This window comes from Sturnira hondurensis, unplaced genomic scaffold (assembly GCF_014824575.4).
Source record: "Sturnira hondurensis isolate 20B ecotype Veracruz unplaced genomic scaffold, ASM1482457v3 Scaffold0017254, whole genome shotgun sequence".
NCBI classification, from domain to species: Eukaryota; Metazoa; Chordata; class Mammalia; order Chiroptera; family Phyllostomidae; genus Sturnira; species Sturnira hondurensis.
Genome location: NW_028089885.1, coordinates 1,830,022 through 1,855,766, shown reverse-complemented (window position 1 = coordinate 1,855,766; position 25,745 = coordinate 1,830,022). Strand labels below are relative to the sequence as shown.

The 25,745-nt window shown below is 54.1% G+C and overlaps 1 protein-coding gene across 4 annotated transcripts; it reads right to left on the bottom strand.

Moving 5' to 3' along the window:
• Positions 1 to 1,980: 1,980 nt before the first annotated feature.
• Positions 1,981 to 19,333, bottom strand: SLC2A11 (solute carrier family 2 member 11). 4 transcript variants are annotated; one of them, XM_037067387.1, is made up of 13 exons: positions 18,928 to 19,333; positions 18,247 to 18,506; positions 15,197 to 15,295; positions 12,640 to 12,800; positions 10,008 to 10,132; positions 8,695 to 8,824; positions 8,019 to 8,167; positions 4,928 to 5,115; positions 4,683 to 4,793; positions 4,007 to 4,108; positions 3,858 to 3,933; positions 3,503 to 3,630; positions 1,981 to 3,253 (listed from the first exon to the last, which is right to left on the bottom strand). In XM_037067387.1, exons 2-13 carry the CDS (start codon positions 18,265 to 18,267, stop codon positions 3,053 to 3,055), a joined length of 1,491 nt encoding a protein of 496 aa, XP_036923282.1. In that variant the 5' UTR covers positions 18,268 to 18,506; positions 18,928 to 19,333; the 3' UTR covers positions 1,981 to 3,052. The 4 variants fall into 4 exon arrangements, with proteins under 4 accessions (XP_036923282.1, XP_036923284.1, XP_036923283.1 ...); XM_037067389.1 differs by lacking the exon at positions 18,928 to 19,333 and having other exon boundaries at positions 4,982 to 5,115; positions 18,247 to 18,708; XM_037067388.1 differs by lacking the exons at positions 18,247 to 18,506; positions 18,928 to 19,333 and adding an exon at positions 17,360 to 18,215.
• Positions 19,334 to 25,745: the final 6,412 nt, after the last annotated feature.

Below are 25,745 nucleotides of genomic sequence, written 5' to 3'. Positions count from 1 at the left end.
ACCACCAGGCTTGCCTGGCTGGTGTAGCTCAGTGGATTGAGCGCGGGCCTGTGAACCAAAGGATCTCGGTTTGATTCCCAGTCAGGGCACATGCCTGGGTTGCAGGCCAGTTCCCAGCACGGAAAGCACAAGAGGCAGCTATACATTGATGATTCTCTCCTTCTGTCCTTCCCTTCTCCTCTAAAGATACATAAATAAAATCTTTAAAGAAACAAACAGCCCTGGCTGGTGTAGCTCAGTGGATTGAGCACAGGCCTGTGAACCAGAGGATCGTGGTTCAATTCCCAGTCAGGGCACATGCCTGGGTTGCAGGCCAGGTCCCAGCAGGGGACCCATGAGAGGCAACTATAGACTGATATTCTCTCTCTCTCTCCTTCCCTTCCCCTCTAAAGATAAATAAATAAAATCTTTAAAAAAAAACAGATATACTTAAAAAAAAAAAAAGACCACCAGGCTCAATCCTGGCCTGGGTGTGTGGTGACCTCAGACAAACCACTGCCTCCGTGGGCCTCTGTCTCTGTGTAAAATGTGATAATAAAAGTCCTCATTTCACGGGACCCTTGTCAGGGTTAAAGGGGCCAACGTTAGTGAAGTGCTCAGAACGATCTTGACAGGCAGGACACCCTCCACAAATGTGAGACCATTTCACTTTCTGTGAGCTGAGGGTCACTGCCCCCTTACTGCCCCGGGCGCTGCCAAGGACAGGGACTGCAGTGAAGGCAGGCAGTGAGTAGGCCGAGATTCAGCTGAGACATGGAGAAGGGGACCTGTGTGGGTCCTGAAAGGAGGAGCCAGAGTCTCCGGGTCCGAAAGAGGAGGGCCTGAGCACAGATGCGGAATGGACCGCAGCCTTGGAAGTGGCACCACCTGCCCCTTGTGAGTGCCGTGTGGGGCTCGGCAGCCGGGCAGCCACGTGACAACCTACCACCCGACCCCGTGCTGGCCCAGAGGGGAGCCTGGGGCCCAGGCGGCAGGGTCCGGGAAGGTGAAACTCACAGCACAGCAAGCAGGGGAGGATCTGACACATCTGGGGCGGGGGCCACAGGGTGCTCTGGGCGGTGGGGAGAGGCTATGCTGGGTCTGGGGTCTGGATCAGCAGGCTGAGCTTCGGAGCATCTGGAGAGCAGCCCAGGGGGGATCTGGGGCTTGACAGGGACCAGCAGGAAAGGACATGAAGGGTCTGGCTGGGTGCCCAGGGTGGTAGGACCCCTTCCATCGAGAGTGCTCTGGGGACTTGAGGCCAGGGATTCACCCTCCAGGCAAGCCCTGGGGTCTCCACCAACAATGAGGGTGTCATAAGCTCTTGAGGATCAAAAAGAGGAAACAGAGGAGAGGCCAGGCCAGACGCCTCCTTGCAAGAGCTCGGTCCCCTGCTGCCCTGTCCCGCTGAGCACAGAGGCTCTGCATTGTTCTATGCCTCTTCCTAACCAGCTCTGGGTCAGGATGCCTGCCCAGGTGGAGACCCACAAGAGGGCCGGGTCAGTAGGGAGCTCCTCCCCTCTCATGGGGGAAGCACCGTCTCCCAGGGGGCCTAGGCCCAGTCTCTCCCTGTCTTGAAATAACCAGGCTCTGAGGCTGGCACCCTCCCTCCAACTCCCCACCACAGGCAGAACACAGAGGACTTTGAGGGCCGTGAAATTCACTATTCTGTATGACACCATAATGATGGATACACAGAATTATACATTTATCCAAACCTGTAGATTGTACAACCCCAAGCGTGAACCCTTGTGTGAACAATGGACTTTGGGTGACAGTGCTATGTGACTGCAGGTTCACTGGTTGTAACAAATGCCCCACTCTGGTGGGAGATTCTGCTATTGGGGGAGGCATCGTGTCGGGGGTGGGGAATACAGGAGATACACGCAAAAGAAGATTTCTATCTTCTAATTTTGCTGTGAACCTAAAACCACTCTAAAACATTACATTTAAAAAATATAGATAAGTAATAGACAAAATATTTGAACAGATTCTCCATAAAAGAAAACAGATGAATGGCCATCCAATGTTGAGAAGATGCTCAACATTGTGAGTCATCAGGGAGATACCTCAGTTAAACCACAACAAGACACCATTATGCATTCACAAGAATGACTAAATCAAGAAGGCGACAATGCCAAGTGCTGACAAAGATTGAGAACATCTGGAATTTTTAACATTGCTAGTGGGAATGCCAAACAGTATAATCACTTTGGAAAAGTTTCTTCTCCGGCTAAACATACCTTCGTTATTAAACTCAGCAATTCATCTACCCACAAGAAATGAAAACATATGTCTGCACAGTGACCTGTCCAGGAATGCTCCCAGCAGTCACGATGGCCTGAGTGTTCACCAACAGGCAAATGGATAAACAAGTTATGGTATGTCCACACAGTGAGATACTACTCAGAAATACAAATATATAGTAAGACATGCAACAAGCTGTATGAATTCCAAAAACTGTATATGGCGCAAAGCCAGACTCAAATGCACACACACATCATGGAATCATGTCAAATTCTGAAAAAGGCAAATCCAGCCAGTAGTGACAGAACACAGGTCAGCAGTTGCTTGGGGCTGCAGGTGGGATGGGTTACTGATTGCAAAGGGAGATTCAAGGTGACATGAATGTTCTACCTTGACCGTGGTGGTTTGGCAATTTCATGGGTGGATAAAGCTGACAAAATTCATCAAATGTATACCTAGTATGATACATTATTTCACGTAAACTATGCCTCAATAAGGTTAATTTTTTTAAAAAATCAATTCCTCAAAAAATCCTCTGACCACACCCCTCTTAAACTACATCGCCCCACCCCCACCCTTGGGTGTGCACACGCTTCACATGTACTTTTCTTCCACTGCATGTCCCTGAGTTTGTAGTTATGTTTTCATTGGTTTCCTGTTTGTTGACTGCCTCTAGGTGGGGAGCACCAAGCGGCACCATGCCTGCACACAGTAGGTGCTCATTTAATAAGCACTCATTAATTGAACAAACACAGGAGCTAGTGCAGGGAGAGGAAGCAAAGGGAAGGGCAGCAGCTGGGTCCGGGCCCCAGTCACTCCTGCAGGGCTACAGCTCAGTAGACTGGATGACGTCCGGGCCTCTCCACCTGGGGCCCCGGCTCCGCCTGGGGAGGTTGAGTCTGCGCAATTCTTCAGAGATCTCCAGGAACGTCTTGCCTTTGGTCTCAGGGAGGAAGAAGCCAGTGTAGATGGCGCCACAGACACAGACGCCAAGGAAAGGCACGTAGAGGAAGTGGGACAATCCCTCCTATAGGTGAAAAGAGACCCCGAGACCTGGTGGGGCCCCATTCAGCCCCAAGATGGAAGACCCCATAACAGGTCTGGAAGAGGGACTTGTCTTTGTTTGCTTGGATAAGCCCTACCCGCTTCAGCCTCAGTCCACTTGGATGGAGGCCTCCCGCTGGGGTTTTCCTGCTCACAGGGACAAAACCAAAGGCAGCCCCCTCCCCTGCCACCCCCCCACCCCACCTCCCTACCCTGGAAGGGGCAGGCCTACCATGAGGAAAGGGAACCCCAGCCCAACCAGGAAAAGCATGGTCCACATGAGCGCCCCGCAGATTGTGTAGGCAGCAGGCCGTGCCATCTGGTCAAAGAGCTCCGTGGCCAGGATCCCTGTCACTCCAGCTGGAAAGAGGGGGGGACAGGGGACTGCTACCCAGGGCTCCCTGCCCTGCCTTTCTCCCACCTTTCCCTCACACGGGAGTGGGGGCCCCTCGGTGTTCTTCCAGAAGCCTTGGTAGAGGTGGGGGTGGGGCACACAGGCAACATAGCATTGTATCCACCCATCTTTCGCCTGATGTCCACGGTCCTTCAGCTAGTCCCAAAGCCCAGACCTCCCTGAGCCCACTCACCGGGACCAATGCCAAAGCTGAGGATGAAGGCGAAGATGCAGGACATGGCCAGGTAGGGCATCCAGGGGAAGGAGCTCTGCTGCAGAGGGTGGAGTGAGGTGGAGAGGAGCCAGCACCCAGCCCCCCCACCCCTCACCCCACCCAGCTACCTGCAGGCACAGGGCCACTGTGAAGATGCTCCCCCAGAAGGTCATCAGGCTGTATCCCCCAATCAGCAGCACCCGCCGGCCCACCCTCTCAATGACCAAACACTGCAAAGGAAAGGGGACCCCGTAACTGGTCCAGCCATGGTGCCCTTGGTTTGGGGGTGGGCATGAGGAAGCTGGTGGTGGGGCAGGGAGCAGTTTATTGCTTCCAGAGATTAGGAAATTAATTTCCCATGCCCTGGCTGGTGTGCTCAGTGGATTGAGTGCTGGCCTATGAACCAGAGGGTCGCCAGTTCGATTCTGAGTCAGGGCACATGCCTGGGTTGTGGGCCAGGCCCCCAGTTGGGGGCATATGAGAGGCAACCACACATTGATTTTTTTTCTCCCTCCCTTCCCTTCTCTCTTAAAAATAAATAAACAAAATCTTTTTTAAAAATAAAGGAATTAATTTCCCAGAGGTCACTCAACTTCACTCAGTTTCTTCATCTGAAAATAGGGGCTTGAGTGCCCAGCAAACAGCAAGAGCTCAATAAAATTCTGGCTACCTTGCCATATTTTAACAGAGCGACCTGGAGTGGGAAATGGTTTAAAGAAGAGGACTGAAGTCCTCAGGGCGTCAGCACCCCAAGGCCCCCTCCCCGGCAGGGCAGGCACAGGACCAGCCCAGAGCCAGACTCACACTGAGGAACGCCATGACCAGCTCACAGCACCCGGTCCCGATGATGACATACTGGACCTTCTCCTGGGGGATTCCTGCCTCCAGGAACACGGAAGAGGCATAGGCGTACACCTGGGGAGGTGGGCACAGGGCCGGCTCTGTGGCACTGGCGTGGCTCCCAGGGGCCTGCAGCCCGTGGCCCCCAACCCCCAGCCCCCAGCCCAGAGTTGGGGGGGGGTGGTCGGGGGACAGAGCAAGGGCCACACCGAGTCATTCCCGCAGAGCTCCATGGCGCTGCCCAGGACGAGGAGGCTTGTCACCTGCCTCCGCAGGGTGCCATCCAAGAACAGCTCCCACGGGCGCTGTGCTCGCAGGCCCTGGCAGGCGGTGCGCTCCTCCTCCAGCTCCGCCAGCTCCAAGGCCAAGTCCTCAGTGCCCCGCAGCCGCTGCAGTGCTGGGGCAGGAGAGGAGCTGCTGAGCTCTCCTTCCCCTGGCCTCTCTTTGAATCCCCACAGCGAGCTCCCCACCCCAAACCTGCCCTCTCTCTGGGCCCCCTTGGTCACATGGGGTGACGACCTTCCCAGCCCTGTCATTTCACAGGGGCATCACGGGCCGGGCCAGAGAGAGATTTAGAAACTTGCGATGCTGTGGATCCATCAGAGAGGACACAGCAATTGTGACAGATTGTCATCTTCATCCCCAATCCTTCAACCTCTCCCTGTATCCATGCCCTTTGCTAGGCATTTTGCAGTAGCTTCCATTAGACAGGGAAGTTCACATCCTTGGCACTGGGCTCCACCACGTGACTTTCTCTGACCAATAGGATGAGTCTGTGGGGAGGGCATGCCCCCTGTTCCAGCCTATGCCTTAAGGGACCTTTCTCATTGCTATTTGCTCTTCTGCCATCATCATAAAAACTTGCCAGGCTAGCCCACTGGTGCCAGGAGGAGCAGAGATGGCCCCGCTGGTACCATACTAGATCAGCCAACGCCCAGTTAACCTGCATGAGTGACCAAACAGCAGAGCCACCAGCCAGGCACAGCCAACATCAGCCAGCCCCAGAGAACCCAGAGGCTTGAGCTAAGCACTTGCTCTTTTTCTTGGCCCCTGAGATGCAGCGATTGTTAAGCAGAAACAGAAAACTGATGAATAAACTGGTACAAGGAATGGGTGCTACCATAGCTAGGACCTGTGATCTGTAGTGTTGGTTCCAGGTGCAGACAGCGAGCGACGAGGAGGCCGGACAAACGACAGTCGGAGCGTGTGGGGCTGTAGCGTGAAGGAGGGAGAACAGACCCAGTGCACTTCCGGCCTGGGGCGGAGATCTCCACGTGTTGAAAACGAACTGCCTGCTTTTAACTGAGTATTCTAAGCTTGCTTTACAAAAAAGACATGAGCACAAAAACACCTTCAGAAGGAACACAATTTAACTAAATTCAACTTACTGTATACTTGCAAGGTTAGATTCCAAAAATAAAACAAAGCAAAAAAAAACACCTCTTTTTTATCTCTAGTCTCTCCAGCTAGTAAAAAGTCCCAAATTAAGTCAGAGACCAACAGCCTTACAGAATCTCCTGGTTTGGAAAAGGGGGCATTCCAGGGGCCTAAGGGTGTTGGTCGGCAGCAGCCTGATGTGTCCCAGATTTCAGTAACTAGGTCTTGGGAGAGACGCATGTCTGAAAAAACTGTGAGTGTGGCCTTCTGGCACCTAAATCAAATACATAGAAAATTCACATCGGTTTTTTAAAAACCATATTGACAAAAGTTGTGCCAGCTTGGATGAAAAGAGGCAGAGACCATGTGAAACATATGGACTTTCACGCCCCAACTTTCTATAGGGACATTTCCAACGTCATCTTCAGAAGGTGTCAAGGAAGGTGTTAAGTAGGAAGGACATCTGGAAGGACAGAAGCAAGAAGCTGGGGAAGCCCTGGCCAGGGAGTCCCTCCCAGGGAACAGAGGAGCATGCCCTACCCCCAGGGCAGGGGGACCTGTTTCTCAGTGGCACCGCTGTGGGTCAAGGCTGCTTCCCACTTCCTTGCCTCCTGCTCCTTTGGAATGGAGGTGAGTTCTAGCCACGCCCTCCTACTTTCCCCACTGAGTACGGGAAGAGTAGAAGACTTGTGCTCTGGCTCCTAGGTCTCTGGATCAAAAGAAGACACAAATAGACTTGATGTGATCTTAAGACCCTGGACTTCAGCCCTGGCTGGTGTGGCGCAGTAAAATGAGCACCGGACTGTGAACCAAATAGTCACCAGTTTGATTCCCAGTCAGGGCACAAGCCTGGGTTGCGGGCCAGGTCCCCAGGTGGGTATGCATGAGAGGCAACCACACACTGATGTTTCTCTTCCTCTCTCCCTCTCTTCCCTACTCTCTAAAAATAAATAAAGAAATCTTAAGGGGAAAAAAGAAAGATTCTGTACTTTGAGCTTGGTGCCATTGGACAAGACTTCAGGGGTCCCAGACAGCAATCAGCATGATTTACACGGGGGAGGCACATGAGTAATCACTGTGGCCATGACGGCAAGCTGAGAAAAATATATCAGTGGGCCCTCCCTAAATCGACACCCTTTGCCATGTGAGAGGACATGCCATTGGTTTTCCCACCCCGTAACTTCGGGTCCAAAAACATGACTTTCTTGGGTCGATGGGACATTAAAAGGGCATGAGAGGACCAAAGGTTCGGAAAGTGCTTACTCGGCTGGACTTGCTTTCTTGTGCGTCTGCCATCACTGTGACCAGAGCATTCCTGAGCTAGCTGGCTGGTACCAGGAGTGAGAGGAAAGGCATGTGCAGCAGAGCTGAACTGCTGCGGCCCAGACCAGCCCAGACTGGCCACTCCTCAGCCAACGCCGACGCCAGGAGCGAGCCCAGCTAAGATCAGCAGGGCCATGCGGCCAGCACAGCAAGGGAATGAGTAGAAGATGCCGTCAATGATTGTTGCTTTAAGCCAGAGATTTAGGGATCGTTTCTCGGGCATCATTACTGTGGCCACAGCTAATGGATAAGACTGTCAGCGGAGGTTTGGCATTGGGCCCTGAAGTTCTACCTGGTGCCTCATCTTGCATGTGTTCCCCGGGGGGGGGGGGNATGTGTTCCGGGGGGGGGGGGGGGGCTCTTTCTCTGCACCACCCTGGGGTTCCTGGGGGCAGGGGGCAGGGCCTGGTCTGTTCCATCCTGCTGCCTTGGCACTCAGGACAAACCCCTCCGTAAAGCATTTTACAGGGATGAGTAGAGGCACAAAGAGAAGGACAACTTTTCCCTAAACAATGAAACCTGAGAAAAGAGGACCCACATGCTCTGGGCAGATGTGCCCATTGGTCAGGAGGATCTGGGAACCTGAAGCCACGGACTCACCTGCCAGGCAGGCCTCAGTGTCTCCACAGTCAATGAGGAGATAGCGCGGGCTCTCAGGCAGCAGGGGCAGGGAGACCAGCTGGAGCAGCCCGGGCACCAGGCAGCTGGCCAGCAGCAGGGGCCAGGCCTGTGGGCCACCCAGGAGCTCCCTGGAGGGGCAGAGGAGAGGTCAGGCCAGACACCTCCTTGCCAGAGCCCTGTCCCCTGCCTGCCCTTTTGAGGGCAGAAAGTCTGCACTGCTCTGTGCTTCCTCCTAACCGGCTCTGGGCCTGGACACAAAGACCCCTCCCACCAGGTAAGGACCCAAGGTAAGGCAGGGCTCTGGCCCCTCCTTATCCCTAAGAACTCCTCTTTCCAGGCCCAGGCGTGGCCACCCCCTCTCCTTTCTGGGATGACCAAGACATGCTCCCCTGGAAAAGCCCAAACCTCTGCCCTCTTCTCTGTCAAGACCTGCTCTCCTTTCCCTGATCTGGAGAGGACAGGAAAGTGTGGTCACACTGAAGTGTGTGTGGCTGACTGATTCTCATTTTGTGTGCTGACCAGGTGGAAGCGGACAGGCTTCAACACCTTAATACACACAAGCAATGTTGTAATCTACTTAATAGGGAGAAATTTAGGCAAAGAAAGGCTTTTATGGGCACCGCTCACTCCACTCTGCACACGGCAGGGCACTTACCTGATTCCGACCACCTGGCCCATTACAATCCCCAGGGCAGTGAAGATGGCTGAGGTCATGGTCACGGCTCCTCGGAGCTCCTTGGGTGCACTCTCCCCCAGGTACATGGGCTGGATGTTCATGCTCACACCTGCCGTGTGCACCGCAGAGTCGCCCTCGGGCTGGAACCCCTAGCCCTACAACGCCCCGCCTCCTTGGCACCTCATCTACTGGGTCCCTGCGCTGCCCTCCCTCACCCTGCACACTTGGAGGGGCCCCTCCTCCCCTGCCGTAGGACCAGAGGGCTCCAGGTCCACCCCCTGGGCTCCTCCCACCTGTTCCCTCAGCACAGCCCCACCGCGGTCATCGACTCTTTCTAGACTCCGTCACTGGGACGGCTGCAAAGGGCTCTGAGTAGCTGGGGAGCAAGAGGGGAAGGGGATGCCCACCAGCTGCCACAGTGCTCGCATCAACGCCTTCGCTGACCACGGCTGCTGTGGGCTTGCCCCTCACGCCCACCTCCCCAGAGAGACAGCGGCAACCAGTGGGAAAACAGAACTGGAACCCCACTGCCCACCCCAGATGGCGACAGCTGGCAAAAGCTAGGAGGCCACAGTATTGGAGCATCATGCCCCTGAGATTACTGCAGGGAGTGCTGGTCCACCCCCTCCCTGTCCAGGGACCAGGAAACAGGTCTAGTCAAGGTCTGGCCTCCCTCTGAGGGGACTGCAGCCCCACCGGACAATTTGACCTCAGCCTCCTGAGAGGCCCCAAGCCAGAATGACCCACTAAGACACTCCCAGGTCCTGACTCACAGAAACCATCAGATTGTTATACACATTGGTTGCTTTAAGCCACTGACTTTTAAGTACAAAAAAGTCTGTTTCACAGTGCCAGAAAACTAATACAGACGTCGGCACCTGGCTGTTCAAACAGTAGGGTGTCAAGAGGGGATTGGGAGCCCCTAAAAGCCCAGGAGGATGTGCTCAGAATTCTGCTTTCTCCCATGACAAGCCCCCCAAACAGAGGAGTCCCTAACAGGCTTTTCTGCCTCTGTGGGGAAGATCAGAGAACTCATCTGAGTTGCCTTTATGCCTCGGCCGCCAGGAAGCTCATGGCTTAGAGTGTTGCTCAAACACAGAACCGCTGTCAGTGCAGGTTTGGGGATGTGTGTTCTCACACCCCTGTACCTTTTCGTTCTTCTATACCCACTTTAAATGTCTAAGTACGGGAGCCTTCTAAGGTAAACCATATTCAATCACTTTGCGAAAACAAGGTAGGAATAAGTGGACCAGGAGGGATGAAGAGGTAAGGTGAGGCGCCCTCCCCCATACCTGCGCTGACACCCACGAGCAGCCGACCCAGCATGACCATCTCGAAGGAGCCCACTCTGCTGCTGAAGCCAAACAGGACGGCTGCAGCCACCACGAACACATTGTTCACCAGGAGGGACTGCTTCCTGGGGGGGGAGTGGAACACAGGCAAGAGAGGTCAAGGTCAGTCCAGAGCAACTGACCCTGGGGACCCCTCTTTGCCACTCCAGCCAGCCCTGACCAGACCTGGGTGTGTGTGTGAGCTGTGTTCAGGAGTCTGAGCCACACGGGTGGAAATGACCACTAGCCACTCACTGCGCCTGGGGTCCTCTGTGGTACGTCTAGAGGTCCCACTCCCGCCCCCTTCCCCCAGCACGCCCCAATCACTCTCCTTCCTGCCTGTACCGCAGCTTAAAATGACAGGACTTGTATTTTACGGCTTTATCCCTCAGAGTAAGCACCACTCTCCCCAAAATCCTTTATGAAAAGAAGGAACTGGCATCTGAATCAGAACCTGCCAGATAGCTGGTGGTGCACGCTTAGTTCGATGGGACAGACTGTGCACAGGGAAGGGGGCACTGGGGATGGACAGTGCTGCGTCCAGGTGAAGCGCTGCCGTAGCTGTCCCGCCGCAAGCCCGAGGGCCCAGCTGACACACAGTGAAACCAGCGGCAAAGGGAATCTCGGAGGAGCGGACCTGGGGCACCGAGTAGCCTGGAAGTCACCCACCTATAGACTTCCTATGTAAGATAAAGGGTCTCCTGTTGTTTTGGCCAACTGAGTCCTGGTGTTTTACTGTTTACAGTGAAAGGCATCCTAACAGATACACCCGTTAAATACACAAATATGATACCCATGCAATTTGCATCCGACAAAGGAAGTTACATCAGGGAAAGAGGAAGGACGGGTGCCCGTGGAATACATAGTCGCGCGATGAACCCCATCACCCAGAAGCAGGTGATCTCATAGTTCAACAACCTGCTGGAGATCCCACACCCTCAGGACCACTAAGGCCACTCAAGGATGAAGATTCGGGTCAGCCCAGTGGACAAAGAGCCTCAACCAGGAGAAATGCTGGCCAAGGACAAGCATGAAGAACTGGAGGTGGGAGTCACTAATGCAGGCAACAGTTTGTGACCAGTTCCAAAACCAACAGGTAGACCTTCTACCTGTGTTTCTGGGCTTCCTGTGTCATGTGCTCTGAAATAAACTCATCCAATCCCGGCCGGGTGGCTCGGTTGATTGGAACGTCATCCCATACACCAAAAATTTGCATGCTCAGTCACCAGTCAGGACACACACCTAAGCTGTGGGTTCGATCCCTGGTCAGGGTGCATATGAGAGGCGTTCTCTCTCACATTGAGAGGCATTCTCTCTCACATTGATGTTTCTCTCTCTCTCAAGATCAATAAACAGCCCTGGCTGGTGTAGCTCAGTGGACTGAGCACGGGCCTGCGAACCACATGATCGCAGTTCGATTCCCAGTCAGGGCACATGCCTGGGATGCAGGCCAGTCCCCAGCAGGGGACTCACCAGAGGCAACCATACATTGATATTTCTCTCCTTCCCTCCCCTCTAAAGATAAATAAATAAAATACTTTTTAAAAAAGATCAATAAACACATTTTCAGGTGAGAGCTTTTTTAAAGGTTAAAAAAATAAAACTAAAAAATTCATTCACTACTTTTCTTTTCCTTGATTAGATTGCCCTACTCTTTCTTCTTCTTTCGGTTTCCTGTGGGGCGTCTTGGTGGCAGTGAGAGCATCAGTAAGTGTGTGGGTCAACTGCAGGGCTGGCAGACTGTCACCACGTGTAAGTCCCGCACTCATCGGGCGCATCCCCTCGGCATCTGCCCTGGCGGCTGTGACAAGATGATGCTCTGAGCATCTCACTCAGGGGGATGTGACCACACGCACGGGTACGTATCACGGGATGGCTGAGTAATGTGAGGAGGGCACCTGCGGGGCTGACTACATGGGTGAAGTGTGTCCACGCACGCTGGGTGGCTAGCAAAGGGGTGGCCTGTGACAGCCAATTGCTTTTTCTGCCTGTCATCACTTCTCTCCCCTCTTGCAAAGGCGACTCAAGATGGGCCAATAACAAACGTCTTCCTGGACTCTGGATTCTGCCTAGAGACACAGGGGACAGAATGCGCCTGCATTTGGCATGCTGAAGCCACCCTTCCAGGGGGGAGGCGTGCAGGGCTGGCTGTGGCATCCTCAGCACGGCCACAGGGCCTGCCCCTCTTGAGGCCTGATTTCTGAGCATTTCGCTTCACCCCGTCAGCCGCCCCCGTGTCCTGCCAGTTATGACAATTTTCAATTAATTCACCCAGAGTCTGTCTCTCTTGTTTGCCACACAGGCACTGCATCAGTTGGCTTCAAAGGGGGAAATGAGGCCCAGGGAGAAAACACGTGTTTATGATCAAATAGCATTTGCAGGCAGACATGGCACTACAAACTCGAGTCCTCCCTCCCACACAGCCCGGGACTCCTTCCTCTACCAAGTCTGCTTGGAACTGGGAGTCCCATGTGAAACCACAGGCAGAGAGGAGGCCGGGGCCTGCCAGGCACCTTCCTTCTCCCGCATTCCTCAGCCTGCAGGCTGGGTGACTCTCACTAAAGGGAACTGGGGGTACACAGGGAACTCTTACCTTCCCAGCATGACGGCCAGGGGTCCTGCAAGCAGCGCTCCAATGAGGCCCCCCAGGGGGTACAGAGACACGATGAGGGACCACACGAGCAGAACCAGGTGGTCAGGCAGCGGCTGGCCAGAACGCGCCTGCCACGTCTGATTGGCGAACTCCTGTATGTGCTGTGGACAGAGACGCCAGTCAGCCTCCCGGGCGAGGACTACAAAGAGAGGCTGACCCTGCAGAGAAGGCACCAGGTTTTCCGAGCAATTCTACTCCCCTGCTGTGAGCAGAACAAACTCCAAACTCCCCAGAGCACAGACTCACTATCACACACAGCACCCCCTGGAGTCCAGTGCTGGACAGTCCCCACTTGCCCTTGGAGCCCACTGTCACCCACCCACTCTGCTTTGGGCCCTGGAAGCCATCTTCATGACCCCCATCCGCTGGCTCCTGGCTGACCAGCTTTCTGCTAGAACTGGCCATGGTGAGCACCAGCAGGGCATCAGAGGGAAGTGAGAGCCACAAGGTGCTTCCTCTGTGCCCCTAACCCTGCATCACTATCACTGCTCCCCACCTGCCTGTGTGCTCCCAGCACCCCACTCGGCCCTTTGTAAGCCGTCCTTTGTGGTATCCAAACCTACTTGACCAGTCTGGAATGTGCTGCACACTTCCTTGGGACCCTGCCTGTGGCAAGCCCTGGGAAGTGTGCATCTGTCAGAGACACGTCGCTCTGTTCATCGTTAAGCCTGGGAATCGGGTGAATGACTTGCCCACCGCCTCAGCCACAGGTTAGGGCTGCTGCCAGGTACTTCAGACACCCCAGGACCCCACCCCCAGAGCTGCCTCTCAGGACAGTGTGCGAGGAAAGACCCAAACACTCTCCTTGCCTTAGTGAGAGACCAAATGTCAGTGTCCAGCTGCCTCAGGCCTCCCAGACGGATGTGGGGGAGGACGTTAGGAGGCCAGTGGGCTGGGTATTGGCCCAGCTCCCTCCTGCTCAAGCTGTCAGCCTGGTACCTGCTAGGTCCCTTTGGAGGAATGACCTGTCCAGAGGAGCTGACCTTGGCTGGAATTCAAGTGACCATTCAGTGTGGTAGAGGAGCCCTCTGAGGCCAGGAGAGTCCCGTTTGGGGGGACTGGTGATAGCCCACAGGAGACAAGGCATGAGAGTGCCCAGCCAGGAGGTTTGCGCTGAAGTGGGCACCCCGCCCTTGTTGAATGAACACACAAATAAGCACAGCTAGCTCAGATCCCCTCTCTGAAGCCATCATTTCATTATTTCCTTACGGGGTTGGGCTGCTACAACTGTTTCTGCCCAGAATGTGCTCCCACCTGGGCTTCTGCTACCCCGAACGTGAGTTCTCTCCTGTTTTCAATTACAGCCCCTAAAATGTGATCACCTGAGCCAGATATAGCCAATGGAAGTGCTCCACCGTCTGAACCACACAATTGGGCTAGGGGGTGGGCATGTGACCCAAGCCACCTGATCACCCTTCCCAGGCCTTTCTGCTGGAGCTACCCGGGAAGTGGGAAGACTTGTTTGGGGCCTCCCAACCAGCAGAAAGTGAACTGGTGACAGCTGCTCCCTTGTCACTGAGTGGAGCGTGAGGCCCCAGTTCCATCCTGGGGCCTGGTTCCTGCAGCTCCTCCCCCCCACATGGAGCCCCACGTTCTTCCCAGCTCTGTGATAGGACACTTGCCCTTCTTACTCAAGCCAAGTAAGAGGAGGCTTCTATCACCAGGGCACAACGACTCATGCTTTCCACAGGCTCACGCTGAACATCCACAGGGGTCAGGCCAGCACCAGCTGCTGGGGATTCACAGGAGAAAGAGATGGGCCCGAAACAACCAACACATGACCCGCACCAAGGGCTGGGAGAGAGGGGTGACTTCCAGCTTGGGGGTTGTTGAAGGAAGGCTTCGAGAGGGTGATGGCATTTGGAGGGTGGTTCTTGAGGGGCTTCCCAGGGAAAGGAGGGTTCGAGGAAGGGCTGTGTGCCCCTGGGGAGCTGCGTAACCCGCCTGGGTAGTGCTGCTGGGGAATGAAGGTGGGAGACAGATGAACAGGCGCTGACCCCAGACTCACACAGGTGGGTGAGTCTACACTCGTGCCTGCAGGCACTAGGAAGATGCAGAATGTTTCTGAGCTTGATCAAACTTGAGAGGACCTAGAAGGGGCGAAGCTGAAGGTAGGGAGGTGAGTAAAGAGGCTGGACCAGCAATCTAGGCAGGAGAGATGGGACCTGAACAGGGGCTGAGGCAGAGACATGGGGAGAAACAGCTGCATGCTAGAGGTAGTTAAGAAGGACTTGGTGTCTGAGAGAGGGAGGGTGGAGTAAAGGTTGACCCCAAGTCACTGGGTGGACTGACATGAGGGAACAGGAAGCGTATGGGTTCAGAGGAGGAGGCAGAGCTGGACTTGAACCTGCAGGACCTACGAGACATCCCAGCAGAGGTGGAGGTGGAGGAGAAAACCCCACCAAGTGGATGCTGGCCTGAACCCCCACAGGGGCCAACTGTCAGCCCACACCCAGCACTCACTCAGCTGGTGATAGTGGGCGCAGAAGGTACATACCAAGGTGGGGGCATTGATGATGGAGAGGTTATAGCCAAATTGAAAAGTCCCACCAATGCCAGCTGCACAGATGGTCATGAGCAGGACTCTGCCCTGACTCTAAGGAGGGAAGAGAGAACACAGAGTGATTAACAACCGCCTCCACCTGCATCCCAGGACCAGAACCTACCAACTACAGCATCACAATCGGTTTGAGCAAGGCAAGGAGAGGAAACCGAGGCACAGAGGAGTTACCCAGGTCACATGGCTGGCAGATAGCAGAGCCCAGCCTTCCACTCTGAGTCCAGGACTTTACTACTTCCCCACCTCCCACCTGTGCTGAGGACAGATACAGCCAGGGAGAAGCCAGGCGTGCATTTACCATGGGGTGAGATACTGTGTGGGGGTGCGGGGGGAGAGAGGAAGAGGCTCCAGAGGGCAGGATTCGGCTGCGGGTCTGCAGACAGGCCCATGACAGGCACCCTGGCTGCCCACAATCCCTACAAGGCCAACATAACTTCCTCCCAAGCTGTAGGAGGCAGTCAGGGGAGGACCCAGGGGTTTCATCTCACTGAGGCCACATTGAATCTCGGCACCGGCGTGTGGAGGTGAGGGTTCCACTAAGATAGCAGATCTGCAGGAAGCAGCAACAGACACAAAGCCTGATGAGAGGTGAGCCCAGCCCGTGTGGCAGGAGACACAGGGCTCTAAGACATCAGGAAGTTGTTTAATTCACTGAGACAGTTTATGGAAATTGCCTAGAGCCACGACTGCTCATGAAAAGCATTCAGACATCAGCTATGACGGTGATTATTAATTCAGTTAACAAGTATTTCTTGCCTCCCTACTATGGCCCATAAACCTACTGTTCTGGTGATAAGGGAACATAAGAGTTGGGAAATTTAGTTTTAGGTCCTAGTAGTTAATGGATGTGAAAAGCTATTGCTTCAGGAACTGCAGGTACGGCCCACCCTGACCTGAGGAGGCCACAGCCATGGACCTTCGTGCTCCACAAGACACTATAAGCGATCAAGGTGGTCTCTGAGCCATTGTGTTCCAGGCAGAGACAGTCCACAGACCGGGGCACAGATAAAAAAAATTGCCTAGGACACAGGACATAGATAAAGAAAATGATCGGTCAGCAGATGAAAGGATGTTAGGGGAAATTGATGGACTGCGTCTTTTACCTGATTAACCTGTTTCCAGAATTCCAAATCCCTCACTTACACTCTTTCCCTTGAACTCCAGACCCTTTACCTACACCTCTGGCCAGTTATAAGAAAGGCTGGCTTGAAAGGAAATATAAGATAATCTGTTGGGTTATATAACCTGCCAATTTCTCAGCTCACCAGTCCTCTGAATAAAATGCCCATGAAGAGTCCATCCCTGTCTCTGCTCACTGGTTCTGGTGGTGACAGGCCGCACAAACACCAACTTTTCCGGTTTCACTAGGTGCTGGGGATATACCAGTGAACAGAAGAGACAAAAATCTGTGACTTTATGTAGATTTCCTTCCAGTGGGGGAAGACAGGCGACAACAAAATGCACAAGGGAAATATACAGTGCCCGGACATCACGGTGCAATGAAGACAGAAGGGAAGGGGGAGGGGGGGTGTTTGGAGAGGGCGGTCAGGACTGTGTCCGAAGAAGGTGGCATCCGCACAGACCTAATGGAGATCAGGGAAAAGGCCACCCAGATGGCCCCTGGAAATCAATGCAGGTTGGGGGGAAGCCCAGAGATGTGACGGGCTGTGTGGACTGCCCCATTCTCTCAGTGAAGCAGGAGGTCGGGAAGGTTTCATGGGAGCATGGAGAAGGAGATGAAGACTGGGGAGAGAGGTGAGGGTGGGAAACAAAGAAGGGGCCGAGGCAGCCCGGACCGCAGCCTGTCTGACCTGCATGAGGACACAAGGACTGCGCAGGCATCACCAGGGATGCTGGCAGGTCCTGCAGATGTGGGACCCCATGCAACCCTGCACTAGCCCTCGGGCCATCCCTGCGAAACGAAAAGAGCACCTGCCTATGCTGTTTTGAGCCCACACAGTGTACAAACAAGCACGAGATATTTTTTGTACATCTGACTTCTCCGTTAAGCCTTCTGTAGTGGCTGCGGCTATGCAGTTCATTCCGGGCCGCAATTCCTCCTGTGAAACGCCAGGGCCCAGAGGGTTTTGGAATTCTGACCTTTGCAGATCACTGGAGGGCATGGAGCACACACACATTCCTCCAGCATTAGCGATAACAGTGTCCAGCATGCACGTAGTGGGAAAGGTGGTGCAATCATTCCAACAGGACGCCAGTAGCGCATCTGGGCGGAGATCTGGGGGCGCATGCGCAGTGGGCTTTTGAGAGAGGCACAAATCGGTCTAGCGGCCGAAGCTATCGCGCAAGCGCAGTGTATGTTGCAATGGTGCGTGAGCTTAGTTTAGCCTCCCCCAGAGCGCGCGACCAAGGCGCGCGCAGGGGCAAAAAGAATTAACGGGAAGGGCTCGTCCCAGGAGTAGGTCACTAGCATCCGAGGGTGTAAGGGTAGCTTCTCTTCGTTTTCCTACCCTCCCTTTCCGCACATCTGTGGTTGAAAAGCCACTCTTAGCTGAGCCTGGAGCCCACCTATGCACTGAAAGGGACCTCTGGTGCAAGATTCCCCGGCCGATCCTCCCTGCATGCACCTCTGCCGATGGCTCTGATCACCGCGCAGCCGATGGCTCTGTCGCAGCCGATGGCTCTGATCACCGCGCTGCAGACTCACCCGAAATTCTGGCCCTTCGTTCCCTTCGCCGCTACAGTCTCCGAAGTGAATCTCTGCGGGACCCTGCCTCGCTCCTTCTCGAACCTCTGCCACGGTCCCCTCTATCCCCTCTGCCCAGCTTCCATTTACCCGGATCTGGGCTCCCAGTTCGCCACCAGAACCCAGGAGTCCCATGTCCCCAGGAGGCCCCTGACCCCGGAACATTCTGAAGGCGGAGCCCTTGATTCTAAACAGACATCTTCATCCTCCCGCCGTTCAGGTTAGGTCCCACCCTTTCCTTAGAGGAGGGGCAGAATTAGGAGGGACCGAAAGACAGACCCACCAGTCTCCGGAGCGCTCTCATCTGTCCCTCTGACAGAGCAGGTGACTTGAAGGCGGAGAACCGGTCTCAGGTTGCCGCTGGGGAATTCATTACTTGAGGGGCCGGTCAAGCCTACAGCCCGGACTCACTCAGAGGTAAGGAGGCAGGGTCCACTGGGCTGGATTAATTTTTTATTTCTCGGGGATTCTCACGGAATCCTGCATGGAATTCCATGAGCAGGACAACGCCAAACCGAAATCAGACCTTACCAAAGACGCTATCTGTGGGTCACAGAAACTTAGACCTGAGCATGACGGAGCAAAAACCCATAGACATACACCAGGCATATTTACCAGAATGGATACTGCGCAATCGCTATTGCATATGCTTCATTTTTGGTTGATTTTTGCTGCCCTGAATTTTGAATCATTTCTAAAAACACCATTTTAAGGGAAAATGCAATAAAACAGTGCTAACTGCATGCTCTTTCTTCTGCATCTATTGAGATGATTATAAGGGCTTGCTTTTAAATTTTTAGAATTTCATTGATATTAGAGAGAAAGACAAGAGAGAGAGAGAAGCACAGGTTTGTTGTTCCATTCATGTATGTGTTCATTGGTTGATTCTTGTCTGTGTGCCCTGCCTGGGGATTCAACCCACAACCTTGGCCTATCAGGAAGCTGCTGTAACAAACTGACTTACCCAACCAGGGCCAAGGATTTCTCCTTGACTCTGTTTATGAGCTCAGTTACCTCAGTAGCATTCCTACTGGTAAACTCTCCTTGAATTCTCCAGGGAAACTCCGTTGGCTCATAATGTAATTGCAACTACTAGCACATTGCTTGTTTCAGTTGCTGATAATTTATTTAGGTAATTTTTTTTTCAAAACAACTTTTTTCCGCTGAAAAATTCAGAGTTAAAAACAATGGCCTAATCATAACCGGCAATGGGACAATTGATTATCTCTGTGGCAAAGTGAAAATGGGCCTCTGCCTCAGCCGATTCATAAAACCAGTCCAGGTGCACACAAACCTACTGCAAAAAGAAAACATTTTTGAAGAAAGTAAAGAATACTTTTATAACTTCGGGATAGGCCTGGCTGGTATAGCTCAGTGGATTGAGGGCAGACTGTGAACCAAAGGGTTGCTGGTTCGATTCCCAGTCAGGGCACATGCTTGGGTTGCAGGCCAGGTCCCCAATGGGGGAGGCATGAGAAGCAACCACACATTGATGTCTCTCTCCCTCCCTTTCTCCTTCCCTTCTCCTCTCTCTAAAAAAATTAACAAAATCTTTAAAAAATATATAACTTCGAGATAAATAAGGGTAAGCCACATAGGTTTCTTATGAAGACTTAACATCATTAAAATGAATTAAAACTATGTGTTAACGCAGTGAGATACCACTTCACACCCATCAGAGTGGCCCATCATAAACAAATCAACAAGCAACAAGTGCCAGTGAGGTTGTGGAGGCAAGGGAACCCTCGTGCACTGTTGGTGGGAATGCAGACTGGTGCAGCCACTGTGGAAAACAGTATGGTATTTCCTAAAAAAACTAAAAATGGGACCGCCTTTTGACCAGGCAATTCCACTGTTGGGATTATACCCTAAGAAGCATGAAACACCGATGCCAAAGATCCTATGCACCCCCATATTCATAGCAGCACAATTTACAATAGCCAAGTGCTAGAAACAGCCTAAGTGCCCATCAGTAAATGAGTGAATCAAAAAACTGTGGTACATTTACACAATGGAATTCTATGCAGCAGAAAGAAAGAGCTGCTCCTACCTTTCGTGACAGCATGGGTGGAAGTGGAGAGCATTATGCTGAGTGAAATAAGCTAAGCGGTGAAAGACAAATACCATATGATCTCACCTATGAGTGGAACCTAACCAACAAAACAAACAAGTGAGCAAAATAGAACCAGAAATGTGAAAATAGAGAACAAACTGACAGTGAACCCATGCCCCTGTGCATGGGTTCCCTGTTAATTGTTACCCTTAAGCCAGGAAGCTGGAGACTTCTCTTTGGAAAATATTAACTTTGAGTATACGAAAGCCATGGTTGTATTTGTGGCCCAGTTTTGATGCTGAGCCTCTCAACCCACAGTGGGTGGCTTCAGCCTCCTTTACCGCGCAGTCTCAGACTCTACAAGGTCAAGCATGTGCCCGTGGCAACCTGCTCACAACAATCCTGCTGGAAGTCGGAGTTGGTCTTTCTCAGTGCTCCAAGTCCAGCGGGCGTACCCTGCGGGATGAAGTCAAGCCTGCCTAGCCCCAACAGTGCCCCCAAACCCCACACAAGTTTGGGCGTGTTGAACACCCCCCTTCCAGCCCTGGGCTTCCCGCGTTTGATTCTTTATTAGTCTCGGTTTCCCGGGTGAGAAGGTGAAGGTGGGGGTCCGGGGAGGAGGGGTGACCTGCCATCAGCTGTTCAGAGACTGCGATGGCCTGTGGGCAGTCCTGGGTGATGACACCCCTCCCTCGCCTCGAGAGTCCACCCCCTCACGCTCCTTCCTACACGCTAGGGCCTCCCATTCTGCAGATGGGAAAACTGAGGCCCGCAGCGGCGGGCATCTTCGCCTGGCACTGGGCGGGAAGCCCGGAGGAGCGCGGTTCACACTACAGAATAATATACCGTAGCTTAGAGGCTGGCGCTGACTCCACCGAATCTGCCCCCACCCCCACCCCCGGCCTGCTGGCTCTTGTGTTCCATACACCTGCAGAAGTGGCGGGGCCGCCTCCCCTACCCGGAAGGTTCCACAAAATGCCTCTGCTGTTACTCAGGCCCCGGGGACTCAGATCCAGGTCCCAGGATCTCGGCCTCCAGACCCTTAGGGAACCCGCCCAAGGCCCCCCGCCCACTCTGGTTTTCCAGAATTTGCCCAACGCCACGACACTGGCTCCGGCCGCGAGGGGGAGACAGAGCCCGGGCTCTGAAGACTTCTGTACCGCCGAGCTCCGCCCCCTCCGCAGGGTTCCCTGTGGCAGGAGAACAAAGAGGACTGAGCCAGCGCTGTCCCAGGTGCCGTGGCTGCATTGCAGGGCTGCCCCAACCCGAGTGCTGCCTGACCCGTGACCCCCGGACTCAGGCGCCCCCGGCTGTACCCGCCCTAGGGTGATTTCACTTTCTCTGTCCGGTGCACCTGGTTAATTAGGCACCAGGTGGGCTTGGAGGCCTGGCATCCAGACCCACCAGGCCTCCACCACACTGTGTCTACACCCATGCTCCATGAGAGTGGGACAGGGGTCTGGGTAGGTGCCTTCCTCCTGCATTCAGGGCGGCAGAGGCTAGGCCCTGGCTTCTCATCCAGGCTCCGCCCAGCAGCAGGCCTGTCCATCACTAGGGTGAGTGGTGGGTACGCCCCTACAGCAGATCGGGGTACCCAGCAGATTGACCACCAGTAGGCTGAGCTGCTCTGGGCCTACTTTTCTGCTTCTCTGAGACTCCATTTCCTCATGTTAGCTGTGTTTTGCAGGAAGCACTGCAATCTCCTCCTGCTCCATGTGTGAGGCGACTCAAAGGCCTTCCTCCTTACGGCCTTGTTCTTTCCGCTTGGACTGGCATTTCTGCCCCACACCAGGACCCTCCCCAGGGGGCATCTTGGTGGAGGTCAGGAGGTGTGCTGATCTTGGACACCAGGCTGCTGGAGTCAGCAATGAGCCCCCACCAAGCCCAGCAGGCTTGATACAGGGTGCAGCCAAGAGGGGGGCCCCCAAAAGGGATTTGGAATGGGGTCCAGAACTCAGGATGTCCAGGAACTATTGGAGAGACATATAAGATGTCCTCACCCCTTCCCCCACCGGTGTGAGTTGGGGGAAGGGACACATGGAGCAGGAACATGCAGGGCTGTTTTGTATAGCCACAGACTTGCAGCTAATCCATGGCATGGTCATTTAACATATCTATAGCCTTTGGCGGGTCACTTGGATATGTTAAATAGCTGTGGCCATGCTTGGAGCCAGGGGGATGGAAGTCACTTCCCCCAAGATGGAACTGGGTGGGGGCAGGTCACCCAATTTACAGCGCCCTCGAGGGAGCTGGGAGAAGATTGGCTCCAGGACATTGGGCCACACCTGCCCAGACTCATGATGGCAGCCCAGTAAACTTGGAATAATACAGGAATGCTGACAGGTGTAACTGATTGTAGGAGGAGTCAGAAATGGGAGTACAGAGGAAAATTGGCTCAGGGATTTAAACCAGACACAGCAGCCACTGAGAGAGAGCCACGTGCTTTTGGCAGAGTGAGGACCCCCTCTTACCTCTGGTGGAATAAGGGAGAACCACAAGGCTTAGCCAGAGTGCAGACTCCCGCAGCTTTGGTACAAGAGGCCCACGCAGCCTTGGGGTGCTCCCTTTGGCCACGTGGCCTGGGAAGCAGGAGAGACTTTGCCTGGAAAAATGAGTACAAAGAACTCTTGCCAGTGGACCGTGAGAAGGTGCCACGTGACTTTGGATTAATTGGAGATCCTACCTGGACAGCGACACAGCTGATGGTGCCAGCGGCCTGGAAATACTGACGTGTGCTCTTTTCCTGAGTTACAGTACCCTGAATTAGGGCAGGGGGAGAAGGGGGCGCTATGGGCGTATGTGGGTATCCTAAAGGACTTTGATATTTTAACAAAGATATTAGGTCATTACTTTAAGTCTGTATAGCCTTAAATAAACATCTCCTTTCTTTTTCACAAATCTCTGGCATTGAGAGCAGCTTTCCGATTGGTGGGGAGACAGTCAAGCCCAGTAGGTGGTCCAGATGGTATTAGTATACCATCCTCCAGAGTCCGGGCCAGGGTATCTGTTCTGTAACAGGCTGGCCATAGGCCTGGCTGCAGCTGACACCAAAGATGCTCCAGCAGTTCTACCGGGTACATCCTCTCTCTGAGCCCCCATTTGCACACCTGCAAAATGAAGACATAGGCACTGGGCCCTCAGCCTCCTGTGTGGGTCTGTTGGTACAGCCCTGGGCATCCTGAGGGTAGAGGGTAGCCACAGGCCCCCTTTTGATCCCCAGACCCTACCCATGGGTGAGTGAACATGGGGGTCTGTGGCCTCATCAGACGTGCTCAGCCCACGCAGGGGTGCAGAGGGCAAGGCCCTGGGGCGGCTCCTGAGGGCTCTACCTAAAATCCTGCTTTGCTCTCCCCCCACCTCAGAGCTGGTGTTTACTCCACTTCTGGGTCACATTTCCAACTTAATGATTCGAAAGAAAGAAAGAAACCCAACCTACAACCAGCTGAGGCAGCACCTCCTGACCACTCTTTGATGTTTGAGGACTGAACAATGGGGCTGATTGCGGATAGGAGACTTAAGTCATCTTAATTAGAAGGAAAGAATGTCCTCGTGGTTGGCTGTTCTAAAAATACAGCTGCACCCACATCTGGAGGGGAAGGGTTTGGGGGAGGCAGCGGTTAGGCCGGAGTCTGAAGGGCTGATGCCGGCATTCCATGGTGGGGGTGGTGCCTCCCAGCAGGGCCCACGGAAGGGGAGGGGGGGCTCCAAAGCAGCCCTTCCCCCCCCACCCCGTGACTGGGTCACCTGGCGCAGCTTAGGGATGGAGCTGAACAGGCAGCCCAGCCCCTTTTGGGTCCACCATCACCCCTTCCTCAAGCTCTCCCCACACCCCAGCCTCAGTTTCCTCAGATATACGGGGGGGACGGACACCCAGGGCCCAGATTAACACACAGGAGGCACCCGGCCACAGGCTTCAGGCCAGGGGGGAATTTTTTTCTGGGTTTTAGATTTTGGGGTAGTATTTGTCAGCTTTTGTGAACTNGGGTGGTGCCTCCCAGCAGGGCCCACGGAAGGGGAGGGGGGGCTCCAAAGCAGCCCTTCCCCCCACACCCCGTGACTGGGTCACCTGGCGCAGCTTAGGGATGGAGCTGAACAGGCAGCCCAGCCCCTTTTGGGTCCACCATCACTCCTTCCTCAAGCTCTCCCCACACCCCAGCCTCAGTTTCCTCAGATATACGGGGGGACGGACACCCAGGGCCCAGATTAACACACAGGAGGCACTCGGCCACAGGCTTCAGGCCAGGGGGGAATTTTTTTCTGGGTTTTAGATTTTGGGGTAGTATTTGTCAGCTTTTGTGAACTTGTCATTTGTTTTGTTCTAATTCTAAGCAAATATTCACTTCTGCACCTAAGCTTGCATTTGTAATTTTGCACTTGTTTTCTTTTTTTTTTAATTTTATTTATTTATCGTTTAGAGAGGAAGGGAAGGAGAGGAGAGAAACATCAATGTATGATTGCCTCTCATGGGTCCCCTGCCAGGAACTGGCCTGCAACCCAGGCATGTGCCCTGACTGGGAATCGAACTGCAATCGTGTGGTTCGCAGGCCCACGCTCAGTCCACTGAGCTACACCAGCCAGGGCTGCACTTGTTTTCTTAAAGAGGCCCTCAGCACCTCATGAACGTGAAGAACATGAGGACTGGAAGAAATGTCTTGAGCAAAATGTACAGGCAGGAATTCCACAGGTATCACCAACAGAAGACACGGACGCCTGGGTCATTGTCCCAGCACACTTGTATGAGCTTTCTGTCACAGTGGCCCAGCAAGCACCTGGCACGGGGGGTAACCCACCCTGGATGTAGGTGAGCAGGGCCCGGGCTGCTAGGCGGGAACGTCGGTGGTGAACACTGGGTGGAAGGCAAGTAAAGCCTGGGACTTTCTGAGCCTCTCCATCCACCAGAGCTGAGTCACTAGTCCTGGGCAGGTGCTCCCAGAGTGGTGGCCCCTGTCATTCCAAGTCCCTGCCAGGCCACAGACCAGAACTTCCTGCTGATCTGACCAGCAGGTGATGAGTAGGAAGACTGTAGGACAGGGTGGCCTCAAGTCCCACACGGCACCCCAGGGCCACACTGCCCAGGCCCCGGCGTGCAGCCTCCCGGGTGAGCAGCGCAGCCTCGCAGCCTTCTCTCAGGTCTGCCTCGCGGTTCTGTCTCTGTGAACTCTCATTCTGGCCTTGCCACTCGGAGGAGGCTGCTGCACAGATAATCTGCTTCTCCCAAAACACAGCCTGAAGTACTGAGCCCCAAAATAGCTGAGGCCTGGGAGGGGGAGGCCCACTAGACACTGGGACTCTGGGGACAGGCTGAAGTGGCTTTGACATTCCGGCAGTGGCCACAGCAGGAAGTGGGACTAGAGGCAGTTGCTGAGAGTTGTGAGAGACAAGCACAGGCTCAGGCTCACCCGGCAGCTGGGGCTAGGTGGCAATCATCTCCTCCAGTCATCGGGGGTCAGAGACAGTGAAACTGAGGCGCACAGAGGGAGCCACATGCCCAAGCTGCTCAGCAGCGGAGCAGCAAGGGAGCAGAGTCACCCCGGAGACACTCCAGGAGCCCAGAGGTGGCAGAGAAATTGTGCATGGTGCTGGCTGGTTGGTGATGCCTTCGGTGGGCTCAGGCAGGTGATGAATTCCCTCTGTGTCCCCAAAAGAGGGTGGAGACAGTTTGTCACCTCCCCACCAGCCCCTTCCATCAACCCTCATGGTGGCAAAGCCAGGATTGGCACACTGTGTCT

What these genes read in the sequence shown, in the direction of transcription:
- SLC2A11 (XM_037067387.1), bottom strand. Translation starts at nt 18,267, where the DNA reads ATGAGAGCGCTCCGGAGACTG. An exon ending in TGAGAGCGCTCCGGAGACTG is followed by an intron (nt 15,296 to 18,246) that starts GTGGGTCTGTCT and finishes TTCCCTCCTTAG; the next exon opens with AGTCAGGGCAGAGTCCTGCT. An exon ending in CTGGCCGTCATGCTGGGAAG is followed by an intron (nt 10,133 to 12,639) that starts GTAAGAGTTCCC and finishes CTCCCCCCCCAG; the next exon opens with GAAGCAGTCCCTCCTGGTGA.